Source organism: Mixophyes fleayi, chromosome 1 (assembly GCF_038048845.1).
Source record: "Mixophyes fleayi isolate aMixFle1 chromosome 1, aMixFle1.hap1, whole genome shotgun sequence".
In the NCBI taxonomy this organism is placed as follows: Eukaryota; Metazoa; Chordata; class Amphibia; order Anura; family Limnodynastidae; genus Mixophyes; species Mixophyes fleayi.
Window position 1 is genome coordinate 76,291,487 of NC_134402.1, and position 27,134 is coordinate 76,318,620.

Below are 27,134 nucleotides of genomic sequence, written 5' to 3' on the forward strand. Positions count from 1 at the left end.
GCTTTTTTTTTTTGGGGTGGGAACCCCCCCTTAAAAATCCTGCATGCGCCCCTGTGCCTAATATATACAGTACTTTCTATCTACAAAATGATGGTAGTAAAGAAAAGTCTGAATACCTCTGTATGTATATTTAGCATTTAAAATTGCAATAAGCATGTAACCAATGAATAATGTTGTCTCTGATCTTACTCCCTCACCTTGCTCTTGAAGGCAAATGAGTCTAATAAAAAAAAATCAACGCTTACGGTGATTCCCTGGTGCTCTCGTCCTCTGCAACAGCAGAAGGAAGCATTATTGAATTCTGTTACAATGTCATGAATTATATTACCTTCTGAATTGCTGCAAATTGCACAGCCTCCCCCCCCAACAAATATATTTAGGTCATGTCTACAGCTTTACATGTACAAATTTCTCAGTCATGCCAAGAGAACTGTTATGGTTTGTCCACAGTATACCCTAGCTGCATTCCAAGTGAATGTGAGGTGATCATATCATCGGGTAAATACTGTCAGCAAGGAATCTATTTCTATGACATGCTGCATACTATGTCCACATCAAGGGCACTGCCTGCTGCAACAAAATATATGGCAATTCATAGGGAGGTGGTATGTACATGCCGGTACACTCACAATGTTCTGTGTGGTTGAGCCTTTACATATGTATTTGTGGATGTGGCTAGTAGTTCTAAGTTAGCTTATAATTTGGGTGCAGTAGTTTGTTTCTGAAAAGGGAACACCACCTACAAAAATGAGTTGGGCGTATTCGTACACTGAGATCTGTCCAGCCAATACGGTTGCTAATGGGTAATTCTTAAGTCAAAGAAAATAAACAAGAAAGCTCTGTGTTAGTGCAATAGACTAATAAATGTTCCCTCTTATTCAAGCTTTCACATCCACAGTATATTAGTTCACAACAAGCTGAATCTTCCAAATGACCCCTATACAGAATGGAATCCTTTTGTCTTCCACTTTAGGATACACACCTATATTTATAATGGGCAAATTAACAATAATCTGACATTAATTTGCAAGCCAAAGAAATAAAATCACAGGTACACCAGTTTTGCTAGGCCCCAAACTTCCACTGCTGCTGCTTGTTAATTGCAGCTTGTGAAAGTGTTACATAAATTGAAAAGGAGTTCACGTGAAAATGGCATGTTAATGGGACAACTTATTTTTTACATGGCCTCAATACATTTTCTTTGAAACAACTATTCTCAGCTATCTGGCTACACGATGAAGGTGTTTAGTAATCAGCAATGGTTTTCTCCCAAAAAATGGCAAGAAAAGCAAACTATACATATTGGTAGTTCTGCCTATGGAGAATATTTAGCAACAAAATATTGTAGAAATATATATTTTTGCTATTTCAATATATTTTTACTATTTTGTTTATTGCAAAAACTGTACCTTTATATAATCGGGTTACTAATTTCAAAGTTGCTATTTTTGCCTGCAAATACCGACATTGCCACATGCATTCCTGTGTACTCTTTTTGCTCCACCAATCATAACATGTGTGGTCAAAGGCAACTACCACAACACCCTCCTTATAAACTATACTACATTTTAAAGCCTGCAATTGCTGTAGTGCTTTTAGACTGCAACACCTGCATGCTAAGAGCAAAATATACAACAATTAAGATGTTTGAAGTTTCATCACATTAAAAATGTAAGGATGCTATCCAAACATTGATGATTTTATTGGCTTGTAGACACCATCCTACAACTTTTACAAATTAATTTGCTTTTTCACTCTAGGGGTAGATTTACCAAACTTCTAAAAAGTGGAGGTGTTGCCCATTGCAAACAATCATTTATAGTCCCAGGTCTGACTTATTCTCTGTTTTAACAAAGTAGGGCATCCCATTGGGAGCAGCTGGCTGGCAGGGGCACCTGTTGCTAAATCATTCTAGAAACTGCTAGCTAGAAGCAGATTGGTTACTACGGCAAAACACCACTTCTTTATTTTAGAAGGTTTGATAAATATATTTTCTAATCTCCTTTATTAGGCATGTAGTTATATCATCAGACAGTCTTTTACATGTCTTGAGACAAAGGAGTATATTTACTAAACTGCAGGTTTGAAAAGTGGAGATGTTGCCTATAGGAACCAGATTCTAGCTGTCCGTTTGCAGAACTATATAAATGATAACTAGAATCTAATTGGCTGCTATAGGAAACATCTCCACTTTTTCAAACCAGTTTAGTAAATCTACTCCAAAGTGTTTCAGAAGCATGAAGTTCCAGTGATATAGTCTGAAGTCTGCTTCAGCATTCCTCAGAATAGCCATTTTGCACTTTATTTTTGAATTTGCATAAAATAGTCTATGAATATAGAGCCGTGCGCTGTTGTGGTAGGCCTGGGGACACTTACAAAATTTCACAGCCAAATGTAGAATGAGGCAAACATTTTCTCCAGCACCCCCTGCCTTGGATTGGTGCATCACTGCGCATGTCCAAAAGATGAGTCTCTGTAGATGCGCCAGGGCGTGCTCACATGCCGCCGCTCTGCAGAGAGCAGAGTGGGGGGACCCAGAAGGTGGGATGGCACCAGCCAACCTGCACTCTCTGGAGAAAAAAAATGTTTATTCTGTGCAGACAAGTTGGTGGGGCACCCCGCTAAGTGATTACCAGGCTTACCATGTTCCATCACCTCTGATCTCAGGTTAATGGAAATAAAACAAATCTGCCCACAGATATATAGATATGGCACAAAAGAAAGCCAGAAAGATAAAGAAACATATTTAGTAACAGTCAAAATAGACAGTCAAGTAAAGGTGGAAAACCCCTTTAAACGCATTACTTGGAAATATTACAGCATAATACTTGCCTGTGTATGAATCAGAAAAATACTTGAAAAAATAAAAAAGTACAGTGAATAATTTTTCCAATGTGTTCAAGTGCGAGTGTCACTTCAGCTATTTCTATTTCCTATGGATACAACAGCCATATTAGCGCTACTCACTTCAATGAAGTAGAGTACGGCATATCCAGTCAATAATTCGAATATTACAGAAAAAGACCTTCAATGGTAAGCCTCTCCAACCTGGCCCTCTGTAGCACAAAAAGTCTGCTTACTTAAAACATATAACCAAATGTTATTTAATATTTTAGAAAGTAACACAATCCAAAAAAATTTGGATATTTCACACAACACTACAGAACCAACATGGACACAATATTGACATAGAAAGGGACTTTTGAATATAAGCGTACAAAAAAAATCCCTGTTAACTTTTATCCTTTTAAGTTATTATGCTAAGCATGACAGGTAAAACATCCTTTACAATATGATACACTGACACAATATAAATCATGTTACAAATGTGCTGTTAGAAATTAGTAACGTCAGGGAAGACATATCATGAACCATAATTTTGTTTTTATATATGAAATTCTATACAATATAAACAGAACATCCACGTTCGGATGACCTTTACAGCAACCAGAGACCGAGAATTGGATTTTTTTTTATTATTTTTTTTTCAGTGCAAACACATTTATACAAGGCAGTCTTGGCTGCAAAATTCTCTTTAAACATACAGTAAAGTCCTCCTTGTATGTATTGACTTTATTCCCCTAATGCAATAGTCACATTCAGTCACTGACTTGAAGAAAGTATGACTTCTTTTACATAAGTCTCATCTATAAACAACGTCAGAGTGGAGTCATCTCATCGATAGTATTGAAATATCTGGCTTTGTTTGTCGTAGGAAAGTCAAGCTGGCATGTCTACGACGGAGGTCACTGGCCAATGAAAGCTTGCGATGGCCGAGTGACGTCAGGAAGAAACCTTTAGCTGTAACGGAAAGAGTTGGTAAACGTTCCAACCATGATGAAATTAAAAGGTTTGTCTGCCCTTAATTTACAATATACATTTCTTATAAAAACCCCAACTTTAGTCTTAGTGAAAGAAACCTGGGTAATGAAAAACGATGATTTGTTCTACAAAAAACATTGATGTACTATGTAGTATTCCATGTGATTAAAATGTTTGTTTTGTACAGTATACTTTAACATTGCTGCCGTTTCAAAGTTGTGGAGGTAGTTGTATGTAAAAAAAACAAAAAAACAAAACCAAAGAAAAAAAAAAGAATACAAAGAAAACACATTAGTAAAACACAACATGTACCGTAGCAACAATAAGAACCAGGTGTGCAAAAAAAACATTTGATTTGTGTTGATGTTTTGAGGCTGCACAAACAGCATTCACATAAAATAATATTGAATACCAGTAGACCGTACAGGAATTTTTTTTATCATTAGAACCTGCTGAATATTTTTTATACATGGGCTGTCATATAAAAGTTCTGATCTCAGTTTCTTAATACTGCATATTGTCATTTTGAACTTCAGTTGATGGGTAGTCAAAGGACTTAAGATATAATTTCTTATTACAAAATATCCATTATTGCCATTGTGTCTATATTTTTAGTACTGGGTACTTTAAAAAAAATAAAAAAAAAATCTTAAGATGTTTGAAAAATCTTGTCTGCCTCGAAATGCGAAAAATAAAGGTGGATTATTTGAAACCCATTATATTACCATAAGTGGCATCCTAGCACCCATTTAATTATATTTTAAATAAACAAAGAAAAACTCAATATAAGCTAACAAACAAAGGAGGAGAGGTTAACTTAATTTTTATGCCATTGAAGCGGTTGTTTTTTTTTTTTTTTGAAGTGGCCAACTTGAAGTGCAGCGGTCACCTAAACACGAGAGGGTGATGCCATTTTGTGGATTGACCCAATATGTAACCTAGCAATTCACCATGAAACTGGTGACATCATTGACTCAAGAGGCACAAAATGGCCGCCTTCACTGAGAGTAGGCGGCAGGTACAAACTATAAATCCTAATATGAGCAAATACTCTGCAAAGTGGACTCAACATTATGAACTACAGATACTCTTTTCTAGATGAAGCCCAGAGCAAACACAAAAGGCTTTGAGCAGAAATTTTACTATGGTCTCAAATACATTCCTTCATCTCTTTACCTAGAGACAAAGATGAAATGTTAAGAAGCTTTTTCTTGTCAGAACAAGTAAAAGATCAATAAAAACAGTCCTCTTTGTTCTTGATACACAGCACCACTTTAAAATATTTAAAAAACAAAAACACCGGTACCTTTACAGAGAAAAGTACTAGTGTTCTAGAACAGTGCTGACCACGTATTTACATGAGCCGGGCCATATTTCTAGTATAACTAGGTCTTCCAGGGTTGAATAGTGTAATACGATAGTCTATTGAGGTTGTGGTGAGGGGGTGGCGCTCTACAGAGTGACAGCTCTATTCTATAACCTTATACGTGTCACCTGATATTCTCTCTACCTCCTTGCGTTATCCAACTTGTAAAGTTTCCAGCATTGTGTGTTTTGCATTGACAAATTCTGCAATCATATTTATAACATGAAAGATTCACATTCACCCTTACTTTGCATTTTTCTTGACTTAACATGTGAAACAAAAAACACTCACAATATGTTTTAAGCAGTCACAAAGTTCTGATAGGATAAGCAAGATTATTGTGTGTGAAAAGAAAGCTCAAATGTTCCATAATATGTCATGCTTTGTTCTAATGATCACCGTCACAAATCATGTTATTTTGAGAAGCCTAATTTAGGCATTACAATCAAATCTACATAAAATAAACTTATAGCCTTCCGTTCGAAAGAAATCATATTATTAGGCTATACTTGCCTTTGTTTTTCCTTAGAAACAAAAATTAAGAAAAAAAAAAATATCAATCTGCAATCAGTCTGCCCTATATTCTTCATCAACTACATTCTGGACCCACGCAGATGCCACAAGAAAAACAAAACAGGTTTGATTTATTGGGAATTATTTCATGTTACCTAGATTCCAAAGGACTAGTCATCAGTTTTTTGTATTAAATAATGTCTTTAAAGAAGGTTTCCAAGTGACTTTCATTTATTGGATTGCACATCCCCTTTTATAATGTTTACATATACATTGCTTTGTATTTTTAGCTTCAGGCAGGGCTTTTTAGTCTTGTTTTTATAGCATTGGGTAGAAGACATTTAATTTGGGATAAAACACAAAGCTGATGTTTGAATACAATTGTATCCGATGCAGAGTGCACAGCAGTAGTGTAGTGTATTCATGGGAAACAAAAATAAAAAAAACGCTGCCAATTGCTATGTATGTGGCTGAAAATAACCAAAAGGAAGATAGATTGTTATTTGCAAAACTTACAGGAGGACATGTACAAGCCAATAAATTAAGGTCAGCCTCCCCCTCCCCCTTTAATTTACCAGTTAAGTAAGACTTCAAAATATGCAAATTTTGAGATTTAAACATGTGCAGAAAGTCAGATTTCTATGTAAAGTCATATTTGGCACCATTCCTGCTCAAAGGATCTATGGCTCTGCTACTTTGTGGTACCGTCAAGAGTTTTGTGGCACACTGGAGATTTCTAAGTGTGGAAAATTTAAAGCAGCAGCGCTAGGTATACATTAGTGAAAAGGGACGTATCACTAAAAATATGAAAAACATTACGTTACTGCTCAGCTATCATTGGGCTATGAAGCCCAATAGATCCTACTGAACACACCTTCCTCAATGAGGGGCATTAAAATGGACAACAGGAGTGTCAGTGATGGTCAGAGGAGCAAAGATATACCGCTCTGAGGAGGAGCATAGACAGTGGGCATTTTATAATGAGTTTGTAACAGTCAGGGAGATTCCTTACCATAAGGCCACCTCAAGCTGCCTATCTAGTGCTTCTCCAACACCCAACATGTTTGGATGGCTCTCTGCAAAACCTTAGCAAAAGGCAACAAAGCGCTTCATATGAAATGCTGTATGCTGGCTTCAGCAAAATGCACCTTGACTCATTATCCACACCGCTCTATAGCAGGGGTGAACACTGTGTTCTAATTACATTATCAAGTATCTACTATATAAATGCCTAGTGGCGTGTGTGAAAAAAACAAAAACCAAGCTGCAGCGCCACCTGCTGGGCAGAGTTATACACTGACCTATATATTTCTTGAAGGAGAAGTGACAGTTGGGAGTGGTTGGTGGTTGCCGGGGGTGACAGTGGGGAGTTTTTAACACCTTAAGTAGCTTGATGAAGGATGTGGCGATGAAGATGAAGGATGAGGTGATGGAGAAAAATAATGAGGTGGTGACATGTGGACAAAACCACGTTAAAAAAGGGCGCTTGCGTCGGGAAGTAACGCTCGTCCCCTGAGGAGGCCTGGGCTAGGCCCAAATGCATGACAAGAACCTTTTTAACACCTTAAGTAGCTTGATTAGACTAGAATACATGAGTATCATGCACGGGTTAACTTGTATGTATGTATGTATGTGTATATATATATATATATATATATATATATATATATATATATAAGCATGATATGGATTTTGTTTTCTTACAGTGTGACAATGAATGCTATATGGTGGCAACAATTATTTGTAGGAACAGACAGTCCGCAGATGTAATAGTAGTATGAAACAACCCCTTTTGTCTGGGCTATGTGAGCTATGACTACTTTTGAGAAGGAAACTATTTCAGGTATTTCCAAACAATCCATGTAAGCATTTATTTATTTCCACTAGGAATGAAGGAGAATCCGTGGGCCCATATTCAACAGTCATAAGTTAGTTACCACTACAAAATACTACTTGTCTTTTACATAATAATTTTTTCATGTTTTTGTGATACTTTCCCTTTATTTCACTGTTATCATTGTATGCCTGGATTTTATTAATACTGTATTATAAACAACTTAAGTGTTATTAGAGCGAGGAATAACACAACTGTCATTCAGTATACTGCATGCAGGTCCCTGAACAACACATCCAATTACACTTTATATTTATATGTGACAAACATTGACTTGTAGATAGGTAGAAGCTAGAGAAGCACAGATGTAGCAATCATTATTGCAGTGTGATATGGTGTCATATTTTGGTTCTTCACATTTGCTAAACATCATGGGCACCAAGTAGGAATATATTTAAAATTAATTCTGTAACATTTGTAAGCTGGTAAAAATAAATATTTTCTTCTCTCTTTTTATAAAGAAGGAGGACACAGAACAGGGTAAAATCTGTCCCGCTAATCTACAAAGTTGAGTTTTCTACCGAGCACCGCTGCTTTAAAGGAAGTACTTTGCTGTATGCCGCACAGCGTCCAGAAAAACCAAAAGAAACAAAAACAAACAAAAACAAAACAAATTACAGTGTCAAGACTTTTGAATGTGCTCTGTTACATTTATATGAAGAATAATGTGCATATTAACCTCTTGCGTTATTCACTTCCTACTGAGCTATACATTATGTAACGGAATGATGGCAAGAAACGAACAACAAAATCAAAACCAAACTCATAATTAAAAAAAAAAAAAAAAAAGAAAGAAAGAAAAAAGTTGGTACTCTGTTCTTGTTGTTGCCCCCTGGGCGATTTAGCAGCACAGTTTTAGAAAGACACAAAAACTGTGGATGTGAGGCTTGCTTGTAAAGAGATGTAAACATCGGTCCCAGTGTAGTAAACTTTGCTGTAGAGGATGAGACAGAACAAGATTTGAGGCTGAGCGGCTATCAAACACTAGTTACAGAAGCTTGCAAACAGTTAGCGGGTTTCTGTAGTTTATCAGCATCCGTTGTTGTAGTTTCTGCAGCAGATGTTCGGAAGTTAAAAGCTGGGCCAGCACCAGCATGGGCAGGACTGAGAGCTGGGTTCTGCCGTCTGTTACTTTCAACAATACTTGAAGTATTTGAAGCCAGGCTTTCACGTGTACTAAAGAAGGGGGGGGGGAAAAGAACAATTGTGAAATATGAATTATCTTGAATTTAACACCTATCAGGGGTGAGAAAAAATGTATATACAGCACTAGGAAAAAGCATTTTGTGTTGTTAAATTACATCCATCATGCCCTTAATGTTTGTCAGTTTCATTCAATGTTACTATGTACATTAATTTAATGTGTTCTCCCCAGCACCTATTTCCCGGGTGATCCACCCAACTGTTTTTACTTGCCAACCGGCTCTTGGAGCCCAACAGAATCCTATTATTATAAAATAAACCCATACTTGCCAACTCTCCCGGAATGTCTGTGAGACTCCCGAATTCCAGCTGGGACCCCCAGGAGAGTATGGCAGCCTCCCGCAAAGAAGTGGGCAGAATTAGGTCCCCGGGAATCGCGGCAATTGGCCCCGTCCCTGTAAAATGACGCGTTTGCAGTGCACCACTATGTCGGGGCCAAAATGCCACGATTTTCTAAACCCCACCCCTGCATGCCCACCTCCCCCCGGCAGCTCCCGGACACCAACTAGAAGAAGTTGGCAAGTATGAATAGACCATTGTTTATGCTATTAGAACAGGTACTAGGTGAGTAGTACAGCCAGCAGTGTGTGTTAGACCACTGACTCCCACTCTGACCAGTCCTGGCAGGTGTGGGCGATAACCTTCAAAATGTTTCAATATCATTGCAAAGTATTACAACTGCCCCCATGCGGCTGCTTCTTAATGCCACCCGGCTGGCAACATTTTCTTGGGAGAACACTGAGTACAATATAAAACAACCAGCTATAGAATGCAGGCACCTGTAAGAGTCGGAGCAGAAATTATCAATGCATACAATTACTATGATACTTAATTTTTCCTCCACCATTATCCTTAATGTATTGTTTATAACATTTTGAACTATTAGATGCTGCTGTTAGAGTTATGGTTGTGCCTTGCAAAATGAAAAAGTTATTCTTAACAGCAGTTATATTATTATACAAATAGTGCAGGCAATATCTTGTTAGTTTCCACTCTGAACACAGATGTGTTGCATTCAAAGGTACTATACTATACCACATTATAACACCATGGCCAGACTGACACATTTATTTCAGTGAGAAGTTCAGCGAGATATCCTTGTACCATGGTCTTTTTTTCCATTGAGTATACCAGGTTATAGCTTCAAAAAGCCAATAAAATGTAAACATTACAATAAGTTACTGTCTACATCACTGATCTCCAACTTCTCTAGAATGAGACCCAGAAAAATAGTATAAAGCATTTATTCTAATCAGAATATTGGGAACTACACCACATTCAATGATAAACAAATGCATAAAATAACCACTCAACAAATCATATCATTAGTGTAATTCCTATATTAGATACAAACATTCACCATTTGTATTGGACAGCTAAGGCAGATGTGCAATGCATAAATAACCAATGAACTATGTGGAATAAAAAAAAAAGAAAAAAAAAAAAGAGAAATATACCAAGTAAGTGGTTAAGAGGTTAATGCTGCCATGTCTGTGCTGGCAGGAAAAATAAACCACAAGACAGAAGGAAACAGAGACAGTGGGACCCCATTATGAAGCATATAGGAAGTGCAGCACATAATACATTGACTTTACATCGATGTGCTTAGATGGTCTCACACAGTGTACTCATAGGGCAAAACATCAACTGTCTTAAGCAAACTAGAAGTCCACGTAGGTTTGTGGAGAAGCCTGAAGAGGTGCATTGGACACTGCTAAGTTTACTTTCATTTTGATTTAAAATTAATCAGGAGACTGAATTAAAAATAAAGGCAGTCCCTATGGTCCATCAAAATTATTTTTTAACCTAGAAATATGAGTCTGAAGAAGTACAAGTGCAATGCTCAAAATGTGTCTCAATGGCAGTATAGGATATGACCAGGGGAGTAAATGTCAACCTGCGATTATAGCAAGTCGCTGATATTCGGTGACTTTACCAGCCAAACTTAAAACGGCAATGTGTTTAAAGGCAAGTTTTGGCAAGAATGTCTGTCTTGTAGTATATAGGGGAGCAAAAATACAAATTTATGTCACCTACAAATATGTGTGTGTGAAAATATCTGTTCTAGTTATACACTAAAAAGCCGGTTTAATAGGTAAATCTGTACTTCATAACTAATTGTTCAATCAGTGACAGCATCATATGTGCAGATAATGCTATTTATAGCAGGTAGCTATAGGTCATAGGAGTGTCATTTCCAACACATAAGTTACTTTGAAGTTGAACATACCATGGCAGTGAGCGAAAGATGCACCAGCATAATTGTATTAGGAACAGAAATGGTTCATTGTATCATTCACAATGGCATCATCTGGTGTATTGAGAATGGACTACTAACCAAACAACATTCAGGCAGCAGTGGTCCTATGGCTGGAAACACTCTATTGATGAAAGGAGCCAACAGAGACTTGTGCAGAGTAACCGATGAGTTAAAGTCAACAGCTATATAAAACATGGTGCCAAATAGAGACAAATCAGGATGCACAACTCATCGAATGAATAGTATCAGTGAGTCTGTGTTCCAATGATCTGTGTACATGTAAGTCATAAGAGAATGATTATTAAAGAGACAAAACATTGTGTATTGATAATTGCCCCTACATAAAGCATTCATTCTCCACATTTAATGTTTCTGGGATTCATGTCCTCCTTGATGCCTATGAGCATAACACTCTCCAGTACCTGCCACTATTACACTCAGTCACCTCATTTACTGACCAATCCCTGTGTGCCTCCTCTTTCTGAAAGTGACCAGGTGGTGGTGTATGGAGGGAGATCAAGATCTGCTGGCCCTTGACTTGGTTAAAAAGTACATTCATTATTCATACAAAATTAAATACCTCTTCTAAAGATAGAATGGGGGTTATAAACATCCCCCTTAGTTTTCCAAGCACTTTGCAAGTCCATAGTATGTTTTCAAGTACTTACTATATAATTTGTGATATTTTTTAAATCTGAAAACAAATGTGCTTTTTGTGTGAGTTTTTTTTAAAGACATGAACCAACATCTACAAAATACATTAAATGTTCTTGGATGTGAATGAGCCCTTTAAGCAAAAAGGGATTTTTGGCTCATATCTGATACTGCATATGTAGGTTTTGGGCCCCAGGTACTTGAGCTATGCAAATTATGAATTTGTGAGGTTGTCCCTACATTATAGGACTGTGGAAAGTGGTAAAATAGTTATATATATATATATACATATATATATATATATATATATATACATATACATACACACTGCAATACAACAGCTGCCTTTAAATCTAGGCTTCCATCAGCTCCTCTATGGCTGCAGCACCATTCCTTTATATAGTGCTTCTATGGATGAGTGTTGTACATGACATCAGAACTTTGCACGCAATAACATGGTGATACAGACAGGCAAAATTGAGCAGGCACGCATGTGGCGCTAAGGGAGAGTAAGCACAGTTGTCTGCTCAGCAGATGTGATCCCATCAATGTCCTTTCACACTACTCAACTAAAAATAGCCCTTTCCTTTTCAGTACTTACATCTGTCAGTCACGACATTCCCAGACAGACTGTGAAGGGTCAGCACACATTGTGTGTGTAGATCTTGAGCCTTTCAGATGATATAAATAATAAACTAATATGGGTTGTATTGCATACAGATATTTAAAACCTGAACAATGCTTGTAATGCCATGTGCTTATATGTAATAACAGTTATTATTACACATTCTATTATTATTATTTATTTATAAAGCGCCACAAGGTTTCCGTAGCACTGAACACAGTACAAACAATGGACAGTACAGGGAATAACAGTACAGAACAATAAACAAGTAGTACCAAAACTTCAGAGGCTCCAGGCAAAGCAGATGTAATGGAGTAGGAGCAGAAGAGAAGGTAGAGAGACAGGAGGGAGAAGGGCCCTGCTCATAAGAGCTTACATCCTAAAGGGAGGGGAAACAGACGACCGGCACATAGGGAGTCAGAGGGGGGGCAAGCGTGCACCCCAACAGAGGATGAAAAAGGGGATGGGAGCGAGCATGGAGAGAGGGTTAGGTGGAAGGCTGGTAGGCTTTAAGGAAGAGATGGGTTTTGAGTGCCCGTTTGAAGGAGCACAAGTTAAGGGACAAATGGATGGAGCGTGGGAGGTCATTCCAGTGGAGGGGGCAGCTCGGGAGAAGTCTTAAATTCTAGAGTGGGATGAGGTGATCAGAGTGGACGAGAGGCGACGGTCATTGGCCGAACGCAGGGACCGGGTGGGAGTGTGGATGGAGAGGAGATTGGAAATATAGGGGGCAGAAGAGTGGGAGAGGGCCTTGTAGGTGAGGGTAAGAAGTTTGAAAAGGATACGGTAGGGGAAGGGGAGCCAGTGAAGGGCAAGGCAGAGAGGTGAGGCAGAAGAGGAGCGGCGGGAAAGGAAGATGAGCCTCGCAGCCACATTGAGTATAGAACGGAGGGGGGCGAGGCGAGAGCGGGGGAGGCCGGTGAGGAGAAGGTTGCAGTAATCCAGCCTGGAGATGATAAGTGCATGGATAATGGTGTCGGTTGCTTCATGAGAAAGGAAGGGCCAGATGCGGGCGATATTGCGAAGTTGGAAGCGACAGGATTGGGCAAGGGATTGAATGTGGGGGGCAAAAGAGAGGGAGGAGTCGAGGGTGACGTCCAGGCAGCGGAGTTGGGGAACAGAGGAGATGGTGGAGTTATTAACAGTTATGGAGAGATCCAGATGGGATGAGGATTTAGATGGAGGGAAAACAATGAGTTCGGTTTTAGCGATGTTAATTTTAAGAAAATGTGAGGACATCCAAGAAGAGATGGCAGAGAGGCAGTCAGATACACGAGAGAGGAGGGGGAGGGAAAATCAGGAGAAGAGATGTAAAGTTGAATATCATTGGCATATAGGTGATACTGAAAGCCGAATGAGTTGATGAGAGCACCGAGGGAGTAAGTGTAAAGTGAGAAAAGTAGAGGGCCAAGAAAAGAGCCCTGAGGGACTCCAATTGGGAGGGGGGGGGGGGGATGAGCCGGAAATGGATACAGAAAAAGAACGGTTGGCGAGGTATGAGGTGAACAATGTAAGAACATGTATTATAAAGTCGTATGCCAGAAAAGAGAAGTTGCTAACCTGATACAGATGTATAAAGAACATATCACATAAAAATAGTTTGGCAGAATACCACGCAATCTGTGACTTAACTCATTATTTTGTCACCATTGTTATGACAGGGGATAACATAAATGAAAAGCGAGTGGCGGGATGGTGGGAAGTGTTCTGGTGGGCTAGAGCAGTGCAAATGTGACCATGAACAGGGCCACACTTATGTTTACATACTGTTACTGCGCTATGGAGTTTATCAGAGAAGGATGAGGCCACCAAAGACCGCAGCCTCCAGCTGACTCTCTGCTCTAGTGATGTGCTATCCAACTTATTACATATGGAGGTCTTATATTGGGGAACCAGACAAAACACTGTAAGACCATATAATAAAAGTAGTTTCAGTATTATTATTATTAATTATTAATAAGACTAAGCCACGCACGCACACACAGAACAAGATGCACTACACAGTGTACACAGAAAATTGGTCTCCACTGTCCTTAATATAATGGGACCACTTATTTTATTAGCAGTCTGTTACTTTGTATGTGTTAAATGGTCACTCACTACTCTCCCTAAATCCTCCTCTCCGAATCCTTTGAAATGCAGCCAGTATCTTTCACTTAACTTTTGCAATAACGTTATTCCCTTAATTCTCCATATTTCAGCATGTTACTGACAGAGTGCAAGCTATTACCTTCCACGCCTCTGCTTGTCATTTTATATTACTACTCAAAAATCTACACTCTTCAACCCCCTTTTTTGGCAATAATTCAGTTTGGTGTTGTATATCCTGCATTAGTGTTAGTGTGCATTTTACAGCTCTAAACCTTACGACTAACCCTTCTCTCTGCCCAGGCCTACTTACCATCGTCCAACCATGATACTCTTGTTACCCGTTAATGCCACCGTACTGCTGCCATTTGTAACTGGAGAAGCAGCAGCCACAGTACAGAAGTATGTAGCCCAGTGGTAAGTAGGGTGAAGGGGTAATTGTTTCATAGGGAAGAGAGGGAAATTGTTCAAGGGAAATTACAAGAAAATTGCACTGTACTGCGGGACACTAATTGTGCTACAAACATTATTAGCCCTATTTTTGTAGCCTCCTCTTACCAGTCATTACAAAACATGTATTTAAAATGTAATGTATGAATCATTCAATTTTGCTGTTTCAGTCTTTCCTAAATCTCTCACTACTGCCCACATTTTTATGACTGCTCTCTCCTAAGTCACTCAGTACCCTCTGCACACTGTATATCTGCTCTATCTACCCTAGAGCTCCCATCCTGCATACATACCCACGCTCACCTTTCCCGGCAGGGTGGTGCAGATTTTTCCAGCTCGTACTTTGCTGAAATCAGCTAAAGACAACGATCACCGGTTTTTGTATTTAATACAATTGCTTTGTGAATATTTTGATCAGATAGAACAATACAGGACATGCTTTGATCTATGTAGTAAAGTGTTGGGCAACATGATATTTTTTCGGGTCCTCATAAGTTGCTCTTTGCACTACATTATATGTGTGGAGAAGCTTCGCGCCACAGTTCAGAGCAGCAGCATTAAGTGTTCATATAACCCATGCACAGCACCCATGATGGAACAGCAGATTCTCAGAGAGTAAGAGTAGAAACTGAGAAAAGCAGCCAGAATATAGAATTAAAGCAGGCCACACACAGACCAATCCTGTCGCTTGACCCAACAGGATTATGATTAATATGGTCACTCATGTGGGTAGGACAAAGCTGTTCACATCACTTCTGATTCTAATGCAGCCTGTTGGTACTGTTAGAAGAGGACTGCACACACAGGCCATTACAAGCTATTGGCCTCTTGATTTCGAGAGAAGCATTAATTAGTCTTGACCCATACACACTGTCATATTGGTAGTTATATCACTACTTAATGGGCACAATAATATAACTGAACCATAATTGTTCAGTTTCTCACTATTGAATAATAAGTACATTCCCGGGTAAAATTTGTAACATTTTACATAAACTCCCCACTGTTTTTTTTAACTCTATAGTTATGTTATCTATCCATGTTCTGATAAAAAGATAGTATCAGGAAAATACAGAAGGAAAAACCTTTTGTGGAACAAAACAAACTCAACAAAAATTATACTGCTTAGAATATAATGCGAACCCTAAATCAATATAAAATGAATACACCGTAGAGCTCTTACCCTGGCTTTAAGCTATACATTAACAACAATTTATAGTATAACTAGCACTAGTTTCATCAAAGTGAATGCCTGATTTAATGCTATGGGTTGTTACACATTTGCAGTTTTGTAGTATAAAGTTCCCATTCTCTCAATGAATTTAAATTTATAGTCTTCGTTCAAATGAGAAGATAGCATATAGATATTGAAGTGAACGCATGTAAATGGAGGTACAATGGATTAATAGACTGACCAGAACTGCAGGTGTGGAAACAACTCATAAAAGTGATCTAATGATTTAGCATGTACCCTCATAAATGACAGGATAGCTGCTGGTCTGTGTAGCCTGTGTAACATTTATTGTTAGGGTGGCCTAATTCACCCCAATTTGTTAACTAGGATTTTTGGGAGCTATGACCCAACAAAAAGCCAACACTGCTGAACATGCTGAATACTTAAGATAAGCAGCTTAAATGTATAAATGACTGTCCTATTTATCTGCATAAGTAGCAATTAGAAAATTACCCATCCTAATTTTTGTGGGTATTTCAAAAATATGTTACATGGTTTTCAAGGGCCATAACTAGAAAAGTGCAAAGATGAAGGGGGGCCACAGGGAAATTCATATTTTAGGTTATTCTGGTTACAGTTGAAGGCAAGGGGATGTCTTCTTGTCCCAGTCAAATCTAATACTTCTAGTTATGGCTCTGCAATATCCCACACGTTCAGTGACTTACAATAGAAGGTACTCATACAAGTAGAAAAACCACTAAGCAATCTGTCCACATGCTGCAACAAGTCTGCCGAGATAATTGCACAATATGGCTAAGTAGCTGCGGTTTATCTATACAACCATGACAATACATCATGTAAGGCTGGAATCAGCTGACAACTAAGTGATACACGTATACCTTCTATGCTCGCTGCTAAGTAGCTATAACATATTGGCATTAGTATTTTAGACACAATGTTGGTCTGGTTTATCAATTGAGATATGTAGAATTTGTTTGCTAATAATAACTAACAGTGCACAACAAGCTACGATGTGTCTGTAGTGCGTGATTTTTATTTAATAACTATACTGTATGTATTGGGTATAACACTATTAATTTATATATATTAATAGAAGTTTTGTATGTGTTTATATTTTGGATTTAGGGTATTTTAATTGAATGTACAATTGATTGATATGCAGTACACACAGGGGGCTTGGATTAAAGCCATGCCCAGCTGAAACAGTTGGAAGTCCATTCCGGTCTGTCTTTTCTGCTTGTGTAAACTAGAGTGTTTGAGAGACTGCTATCTAATCATTATTGTACACATGATAACCAAGCTTCATACTGAGTAAGGCTGGGTACACACAATTTCTCTGATATCGCATATCTCCGAAATGAGATATCTTAACGATTTTACTGAAAGTCCCGATCAGCATGCAGATTAGTGTATACACACTTACACGAGTTACCTTCAGATCTGTGCTCTTCATCTACTGAAAATATCCTGACACTGTAAACTCTATGGAGTTCTGCCTACACTGCGATGTACCCAGCCTAAATATACAGCCATCTAATCATTATGGTCAGGGGCAGGCTGGGCTGGGGGGCAGGGCGGCATCTGGGCCGAGCCCAGAGTGAGCTACTTTGGGCTCGGCCACCTGCATATTTTTCTCCTTTGAATTAGGTTGCTGAATCGAAATTTTCTGTAGTGTGTACCCAGCCCAGCTTTATACTAAGGAGTAACTTAAATTATAAAACTCTATCTATTTGCTTTCTCTTTTTTTTTGTTTTGAGGGCCACGGCTATGAATTGTTATTCATACTATGACTAATGTGTCCACTGATATACATCTTCAGCCCACTAGTATTAAGAAAGTATTACCAGGGGAAACTGACAAATGAAATAGGATAGACTTCATTGCAATGAAATAAAAAAACAGCTCTTTTCCTTGTGCATACTTTATATATAAAAAGGTTTTTTGAAAGAGTTTATTGGATTAGATATAACTATAAGGCAGCCATGGCAGACAGGTAATGCTGATTTTTTTTTGTAGTGAATTTAAAAAGGGTAATTGGTAACATTTAAAGAATGGCATAAGCGACTGACGACAAAGGTTTGTTCCTTGGCGGAACCATCCCCTCTTACAAAAAAACATGATCTTTTAGGTATAGTTTATCCGTATATAACACAAATGAAAATACCTGGATTTTAACACAAGCAAAGGTTGCCAAGGTGGCATTTAAGCCCACTGAGGAATTATAAATAAATGCCAAAGATTATCCTATTCTAATTTATATACACATGAAACAGATTTAGTAAATACGAGGCCTGAATTATGATTGAAGGAAAAAAACAATGAAAAAACATTTAGCTTTACCCACAGATTTTAGATGCAGTTACAAGCATAAAAGTTTCATGATTAACAAATGCTGCTTTGAGGTTACCTTGGAAATGTCCAACATTGAAAATGAGTCCATGCATCAATGCAAACATTCCATATAAAGAAGGTAGAATACATCTAAAATAAACCAAACTTGCTAGATTTTCTTACCGTGGGGAGTTAAATCCACTATCTACAGTGATGCTGCTACTGTCCATGCTGTCCAGACGAGCCGAATGTGTGGCCCTCTGGCTGCTGCTGCTGTCAGTTTCCTTTGGATTTAGAAGTGTGAGGTTTTTCTCGAACTTCCTTTGTAAATCCCTTTCCTTCTCCCGTTGTAGCAGCCACTGCATCGTCCCCACATCATCTCTGTTCTTTTCCTCCTCTGCTGTCTTTTGTGTACCTTCCTCTGACTCGTCATCTTCAGAGACATTGTAATAATCAAAAGAGGCTTCTTGATTTCCTGCTGGCTCTTGTGGCCGTGGGGAGACAACAAGGTTTGGGGTAACTGAGGTGGTAATAGGTTGCTCAAAGTTCTCAATGCTTGCTGGCAGTGTTTCAGGAGAAGTCTTTTGGTGCGATTTCAGTAAACTCACACCTGATTTATGAAAACTGTTCACAGACAGGCTATTGTGCAAAGGTTTAAATAATGTATCCTTACTGAATATTTCTTTCCTTTTGTCAAGGCTGCTCGATTCTGCATTGTGATGTGGTACCAATCGTCCATTTGCTATGACCTCTGGGCTTTGACCAGAAGCAGCAACCGATAGACTACTAACAGTGCCTTTTGGTGAATCTTCTTTGTAGTCACCTTGTTCTCTGGCTATGTGTTGTTGCGGCTTCTCAGCAGGAGAAAGTCTTTTCAAGCCTTCCGTGAGACTTGGTATATCAATGTCTTCTTTATTTTTTCCTAAAGGGGATGGAGCAGTGAGAATTGTTTCACTAGATGTATTACACTGAAAATAGTCATCTGCTGTTTTTTTGGAACAAGAATTAAGTTCACTGTAAGAGGATAAAGTCTCTGGAAGTTTGCCCTGTTCCATTAGGCTACACGATTTAGGGGTATCAGCACCACCACTAGCTAGTTCTGGAACGCATGATTCTTTGTAAGATAGAGTCCTTTGATGACTCAAACTACTATGCGATGGCCTTAAGGTACCATCGTCTATATAAGACTGGCTTGGTGTTTTATCATCAAGACTGAGGCCTTCGCCTAGGTCATCTGGTGTACCTAAAGAAGCACCACTTAAAGGCCCTTTTGAGTTGTCCATTGACCTAGATCTTTCCTTGGCTTTATTTGATCTTTCATTCCTCGACCTTCTATCTTGTGTATGGCTGTGGCTTCGATGGACCTTTGAATGGGAACTTCCCCTGGAGGGTTCAGGAAAAGGCATTTCAGTTCTCCTTTTGGCCAGTTCACCAGATACATCCCATTCTGGTGTAACAGGAAAATGAGATTCAACCATGTTTGGATTACTGAGCACTACAAAATTTTCTCCACCTTTGCGCTCCATTATGAAACAACCTTCCCTTGGCGATCGATTTCGAGGATGATAGAACTCATACTCTCTCTCTCCAGGCAGGTCTAAGTGGGAACCTTCAGAAGGGTCACCTTTGGAAGCCCTATTCTTGCTATGTGACCGAGATTTTCCATGAGTTTTTCTGTGTGTCCTGCTTCTTCTGCTTCTCCCACTATGATGAGCCGATGAACCAGCTTTGCTTCTCTGAGATTTTTCTTCTTCAAGTTTTTTCATTAGTGCAGTGTGCCTTACGACATTTTCCACTGTCAAGTCTGGGTTTATTCGTCTAATGATCTCCATCTCTACTTCCCGGGGTATAGTGTTTGGGGTGTCCTCATCTCTAAGGGGCCATTCTTCAGGTGGGAACTGGGCTGAAAAATTAGCAAGCTGTTTTGCCTTGTCTTTTTTAAAACTTAGCCTAAACAATTTTAGACCAAATTTTTTAGATGGCTTTTCCCCATCTTTAGGTTTTGTGAGGGTTTCTGTTTTATATGAATAATTTATGGTACTTTTACTTTTTTCTGTGGGGGGTATCTGGCACAATGAGGGAGGGCAATATGAGTCTTTGCAGTCTTTTGCAGATTTCCTTTGTAAGGTAGATGCATGAATACTATGCATATCTTCTCTGCAGCAATGACAAGAGTCGCAGTGGTTTTTGGAGAGAGTTCTGTCCCTGACACATCCTGAAGGGGATGGTGTAATAGTTCCTGGTTGTGGAGAGGTACACTGAGACCGGTCAGGTATCCTCTCATCCAAGTGGTACCATTTACTGTTAGTTCTTATAAGGGATGGGGTTATGAAATAAGTCTGTGGGGTCACTATAAAGTATCCATCTGGAGTTGGATAGATTTTCCTCTCTCGGACAAGCATATTGAGTGTATGTCGCAGGATCTCAGGGCTTGGGGTTGGTACACCTGAAGGAAAATATCAACAAGAAAAATACATTAGTGACACAATATAAAACATTTGATTTATTTCACAGTATGAATCATTGTCAATATATTTTGTTATATTCCTCGTCAATATGACAAAAGATGTATTTTACAGAGGAAAAAAAAAAAAATCTATTTACAGAATTGGGTGTAACACACAATGACAAATTTACCTAAATCTATGACATAATTTGAATCCTCTTGAGCACCTGCATTTAGTAGTGACAAATATATACAAATCATAGCAAGCATTCTATTTCAGGTCAGGCCAAGAGAGGTGCCATGTACAACCTGCTGTACTCTGTCAGTCTACCACTGGTACCACATCCAGGGAGATGGAGTTATCTCAGAAGACAAAGGAGAGACTACTATAGTATTTATAGAATAGTATATAGAATTGTCATTACAAATGGACTAATGTTAACCCCATATTCTTAAAAGAATGACCACACATGTACATCTACCATTTAGTTGTTAAATATTGGAGGTAAAAGTGGTGGCATTTTTCACTATATATACATACATACTATGGGGTATATTTACTAAACTGTGGGTTTGAAAAAGTGGAGATGTTGCCTATAGCAACCAATCAGATTTTAGCTGTCATTTTGTAAAATGCACTAAACAAGTGATATCTAGAATCTGATTGGTTGCTATAGGCAACATCTCTGCTCTTTCAAACCCGCAGTTTAGTAAATATACCGCTATGTATTTGTTTGCTACCATTTAAAGTAATTTTTATCTCCACGCTCTGCTTGCACTACAATAATAGAATCCCCCTGCTGTTTGGACTAAATAAGAGCTTATTCACATGTGCTGATTTTTTAATCAACTACGGCGAGAGAAAAGATGCACTAAATCAATGCAAGATTTCACAAGTAGAATTCCTCTGTGCAAGTTTCACACACATGCAGAGTCTCCACTATACAGTCTCCAAGTTCATCTTTTCATTGCCAAATCTGCAGAATCCCATGCCACTCTGTATCTATCAATTCTAGAACATACAAATAGAATGAATAGAGCTGGGATGACGATCAATTCATATTACGTTGGTCAAAAATGTTGTGTTATTTAATATTATGGAATAGTAGTCTATACTGTATATTTAGTGTATTCACTACCCTCATTTTTTACTTTTCTTTATTTTTGGCTTTGACTTGATTGTACATAATTCTGTCAGGTATTAATGCTTTATCAGTGTGTATTCAGTAAGGGATAGCAGAGGAGCAACAATCTGTTAAGAAATGTAAGGCCTATGTTGACGGATACTGAGGTGTTTCTTAAGCTGACACACATGTGCCAATTCTGCCGTTTATCACATGGAGGATTGGATTTCGCTGTTTCCTATTATTGGTCATCTCCCAACAACATTTTAGAACATTTTATAATGCCTGAAAATAACAAGATCAATCTCGATTTCATTTTTAGGTCATCTTGCCTAATTTAGGGCCATACACGATGCACTGTTGGACCAGTTGCCTGATAAGGCAACAATATCGTTGTCCAGGAGATGACTAGTGATGGTTTTTAATTATTTAGCGATTACATATTATGCAGAGATTACTTTTAATCAATCACATCAGTCCCTGTCCCACTGGAGCTTACAATCTAAACTTCCTGCCGCATGGACACACACACACACACACATTCTACCTAGCATCATACCTCCCAACATTTTAGTACCCAGCACTGGGAGAGGGGGCACGGCCACCTGATGATGGGGGCATAGCCACAACAGTGTGGGGGTCTGGACACTACCCCATTAGCAGGTGTGCTGCAGCTGTGAAGGGAAGATACCACCTAATGTTCCTACCCGCAGGACAAACATGTCCCAGGCGGGACAACGGGACAGATCCCTAAAATCGGGACAGTTGGGAGGTTTGTAGTATGTCTTTGGAGTCTGGGAGGAAAACAGAGCACCTGAAGGAATCACACACAAACATGGAGAGAACATACAAGCTCCACACAGATAAGGCCATGGTCAGGAATCAAACCCAAGTGCTGAGACAGCAACACTAACCACTGGTACACTGTGCTGCCCACTAACAGTTGTAGTACTAGTAGCAGCTTGTTGTAACTTATTACTGGAACAATCTATTTTTGTGAAAAATGTCACTTAAATATATTATCTGCCTGCCAAGACTGTATGCAGTCGTGTGGCTCTCTGTAAGGCAAGTGACAAGAAATATAAAAAGTTACATGCATTCACCCCTTTACTTGAACATACATCAGGGCAGTATCCTGTCCATGACTGTGATATATTTGACACCGAAATGGATAACACTGTTTTTATAGCATCAACAGCAAACTATATCCTATAACCATTTTCCATTCTACACTTACAGAACAGGGCTTACATGCCATCCCTGTCACCAACTAGCAGAAAGATGGCAATTCCACTAATAGAATCTCTTCTCTCACCCCACAAGGGAATATGCAGTGTTCAGACATCTACTAGATCAGGGGTCAGGGAACTTTTTTACCTTTTGCCCCCAAATATATTTACATACGCCAACATTACCCCCTTGATTTGAAAGGAAGGAATTCATATATTATTAATTATTGGAATGCAAAATTTTATTGAATCTATTCAAAATTTCTTTGAAAGCTTCAACTTCAAAACTTCAGGTTTTGGAGAAATGATGTTGCTTCATTTTTGATACGAGAGCATCAATATTGGGGCATTTTGATGTCAGAGGAATTTGGATACAGTTTTCAGCATCCAATCGATTTCTCTGCTTTGTTTTTATGTTCGTTCGAGTGGAAAATCCTTGTTCGCAAAGGTAGGTTGTTGCAAAAGGCAGCAACTTTTTGACTGCATCCTCATGTGCAATTTTGATGCCTTTGCAGCTGTTGACATCAGGGCCGGATTAAGGGAATGGAGGCCCCTGGGCTAAGGGGGCCTCCACTCCCCTGTGAGGGCCCCCCCCCGTGATCGGAGCTTATTGCGCCCCCCCCCCCCCCTGTGATCGGAGCTGCCAGAGCTGCCCGCGCGCCCCCCCCCCCCCCCAGCACTTACCTCCTTCTCTGGCGCGCTGTGCTCTCTTTACTGAGGAGATCTCGTGAGAGTGAGACTCACGAGATCTCCTCAGTAAGGAGACTACAGCGCGCCGGAGAAGGACTGCAGGGAAACTGCTCAGTAGCACTGATTGCGCCGGGGGCGCCCCCGCCCCCGACCGATCAATACTGCTGCTGAGTACTTTCAAGTGCCCCCTGGATGCCATAGGCCCCTAGGCTGTAGCCCAGTTAGCCCTATGGTTAATCCGGCCCTGGTTGACATCCAAATATATGACAGATCTGCTATGTTTTCAAATGCAATACGTGCTTTATTATTGCATCGAAGCTCAAGAAGTGCCTCTGCCAACCCTTGAGGCTCTTCTGGTACAACAGCAATTTCACATTTAAAGGGGTCTACAATCCAACGGACGGCATGTGAATCGGCAGCATTACCCCCAGGAATTTAATTTTTACCCCATTTGGGGTAATTTACCCCTGTTCCCTGACCACTGTACTAGATTATGTCAGCATTTGGAAAATGCAGGACTGTCTGGTGCCATGTTCAGAAACAGCAGGGGTCCATCTACAGAATCCAACTAGGTCTGTTAGCTCAGAGAAAATGGTGAAAATATACACAAGGTACTTTCCTCAAAACTTCACAATAATTGATAAATTGTTAGCCTGCTCTGTAAAACCATTTGTTTGTCATAATTCTTAATGAATTACTTACACACACACACCAAATCTGCAATCCTACAGAGTCCCTGGTTAGACCATATCTCTACTATGGTCTCTAACTCACATTAACCCTCTCCCTTTCCCAAGACAGCCGGGACACTTATCTTCTGCCTCTTTACGGCGTCTCCCAACGAATCTTCTATCTTGACTGTTGCTAAGCTGTTGGGACACTGTTTTTCTCTCCTGTCCCGGCTGTTGCATAGCAGCCGGGATGCTGATCTGCCTCTTCCGTCCCGGCTGCTGCTAGGCAGCCAGGATGTACTGTTTTTTAAAATATTTTTTTTTTATTTCAGTCACGTGACTGCAATCTCCAATAACTGTGGGAGTCTTGACTCCTATGAAGCTTTCGGATTGGTCCTCATTAGTTAAAATGGCAGGAAGGGCTTTGCCTACCTGCTGGCAATAGCGTTTTTGCCCTGCATGTTTCGTGAAGCCTGCTGTGTTGCTAATACTAAGATTCTGATTGTCTGCCTGTTTACTGACCCTAATTATATAGTAACATAGTTGATGAGGTTGAAAAAAGACACCAGTCCATCAAGTTCAACCTATGTTACTATGTATGTAACTTCTCTACCTGGTATCTGTGATAAACTCGCACTACTTTGAGGTTAAGACTTGGAAGCATTTATGTACCTGTGAGAAGATCTCTCTCAACAGGAAGGGTGGCTTGCTATATGAGAATATCTCTCTAATTGATGGGTGGCTTGCTATATAAGAATATCTCTCTCTACAGGAAGGGTGGCTTGCTCTACGAGAATATCTCTCTCTACAGGAAGGGTGGCTTGCTCTATGAGAAGATCTCTCTCTACAGGAAGGGTGGCTTGCTCTATGAGAAGATCTCTCTCTACAGGAAGGGTGGCTTGCTCTATGAGAAGATCTCTCTCTACAGGAAGGGTGGCTTGCTCTATGAGAAGATCTCTCTCTACAGGAAGGGTGGCTTGCTCTATGAGAAGATCTCTCTCTACAGGAAGGGTGGCTTGCTCTATGAGAAGATCTCTCTCTACAGGAAGGGTGGCTTGCTCTATGAGAAGATCTCTCTCTACAGGAAGGGTGGCTTGCTCTATGAGAAGATCTCTCTCTACAGGAAGGGTGGCTTGCTCTATGAGAAGATCTCTCTCTACAGGAAGGGTGGCTTGCTATATGAGAAGATCTCTCTCTACAGGAAGGGTGGCTTGCTCTATGAGAAGATCTCTTTCTACAGGAAGGGTGGCTTGCTCTATGAGAAGATCTCTCTCTACAGGAAGGGTGGCTTGCTCTATGAGAAGATCTCTCTCTACAGGAAGGGTGGCTTGCTCTATGAGAAGATCTCTCTCTACAGGAAGGGTGGCTTGCTCTATGAGAAGATCTCTCTCTACAGGAAGGGTGGCTTGCTCTATGAGAAGATCTTTCTCTACAGGAAGGGTGGCTTGCTCTATGAGAAGATCTCTCTCTCTCCCTTTCTTGTTTTGTTCTACAAGTTTATCACGGTATCAGTGAGAGCCGTAACAGAATGACCTAGATTTCATGAAGAGAGCATATTTAGAGAAACATCAGCAAACTGTAGATGAACTAAGAGGGAGCATGGCCTTAAAATGGATGTCATGTTCCCATAAAAACATATAAAATGTCCTAGCAATAAAGTTAAGACAAGTACCTACATCGCTAGAATTGTTTCCAGGATATCTTTTGTCAGCTGCCATGGGCTTACATGCTTTTCCATGGCTTGCTCTGGTTGCCAAGGAAAACCGTTCTCTTTATGGAGCAGAAGAGAAAGAAAAAATAACCATTTCTGCGCCATACTGCCAATGTCGTGAGCTTTGATAGTCCAAGTGACTATCTTGAATTTTTCAAACCTTGCAACACTATCACTTTTTAAATTCCTTCTACCAAAGGGACAGTGGGAGGGGACCATTTTCCCTTTAAAAATGTCATGTGAAAACATTTATCTCTGGGCAATTGTCTGTCACTGCGTGCATCTATAATACACTGATGTTTGTGAATCTACATCTGTGTAAACGTTTGTGAAGACAATGAGAGTTGGTACAGATGGAGCAGTCTTTACTGCTCACCATTTACAGCATTATTACATTTTTCCTTTTAACTAAATGAGGATGCCCTGCCAAGTGCACAGTAGCACACGACAACCTACCCCATCTGTACACATAAGGACTAGTAAGAACTCACAGATACAGAATACAGACAAATGTACAGCTACAAAGATAAGGCAATCATGTAAAAGAACATATACATCTTGAAACCTAATTTGTGCTCAGGCAGCATTTCTTTTTAACTTTCTAAAAATATTACATTTATTGTTCGGAAAAAACCCTAGGATAAGAGATTCTGGTCTTTAAAATACTGCATGACAGGAGCAATACTGTTACTTAAGATTATGTAGTTATTTAATAATTCAAAAGCAGAAGCTGTCTGGCCACTGAATCATCAGACATGTACGTTTTCTGCATCTCAAGAGAGTCTGTTGCGCCCTGACACTGAGCTTGCAAACAGAAGATTATGTCTTATTTGTTGCTCACAAGGAATGCTGACCCAAGGTG

At 39.5% G+C, this 27,134-nt stretch overlaps 1 protein-coding gene across 3 annotated transcripts in view; it reads right to left on the minus strand.

The window, feature by feature from the left end:
- Nucleotides 1–7,337: 7,337 nt before the first annotated feature.
- Nucleotides 7,338–27,134, minus strand: part of STOX2 (storkhead box 2) — a 205,249-nt gene continuing 185,452 nt past the window's right edge. Inside the window, exons 3-4 of one of the 3 annotated variants that reach the window (XM_075197138.1) lie at nt 18,585–20,847; nt 7,338–8,771 (exon numbers count right to left, since the gene is read on the minus strand). In XM_075197138.1, coding sequence (XP_075053239.1) covers nt 8,573–8,771; nt 18,585–20,847 — 2,462 coding nt within the window. In that variant the 3' untranslated portion in view covers nt 7,338–8,572. The remainder of the gene's footprint in view (nt 8,772–18,584; nt 20,848–27,134) is intronic. The other 2 variants (XM_075197146.1, XM_075197155.1) reach the window with 2 other exon arrangements.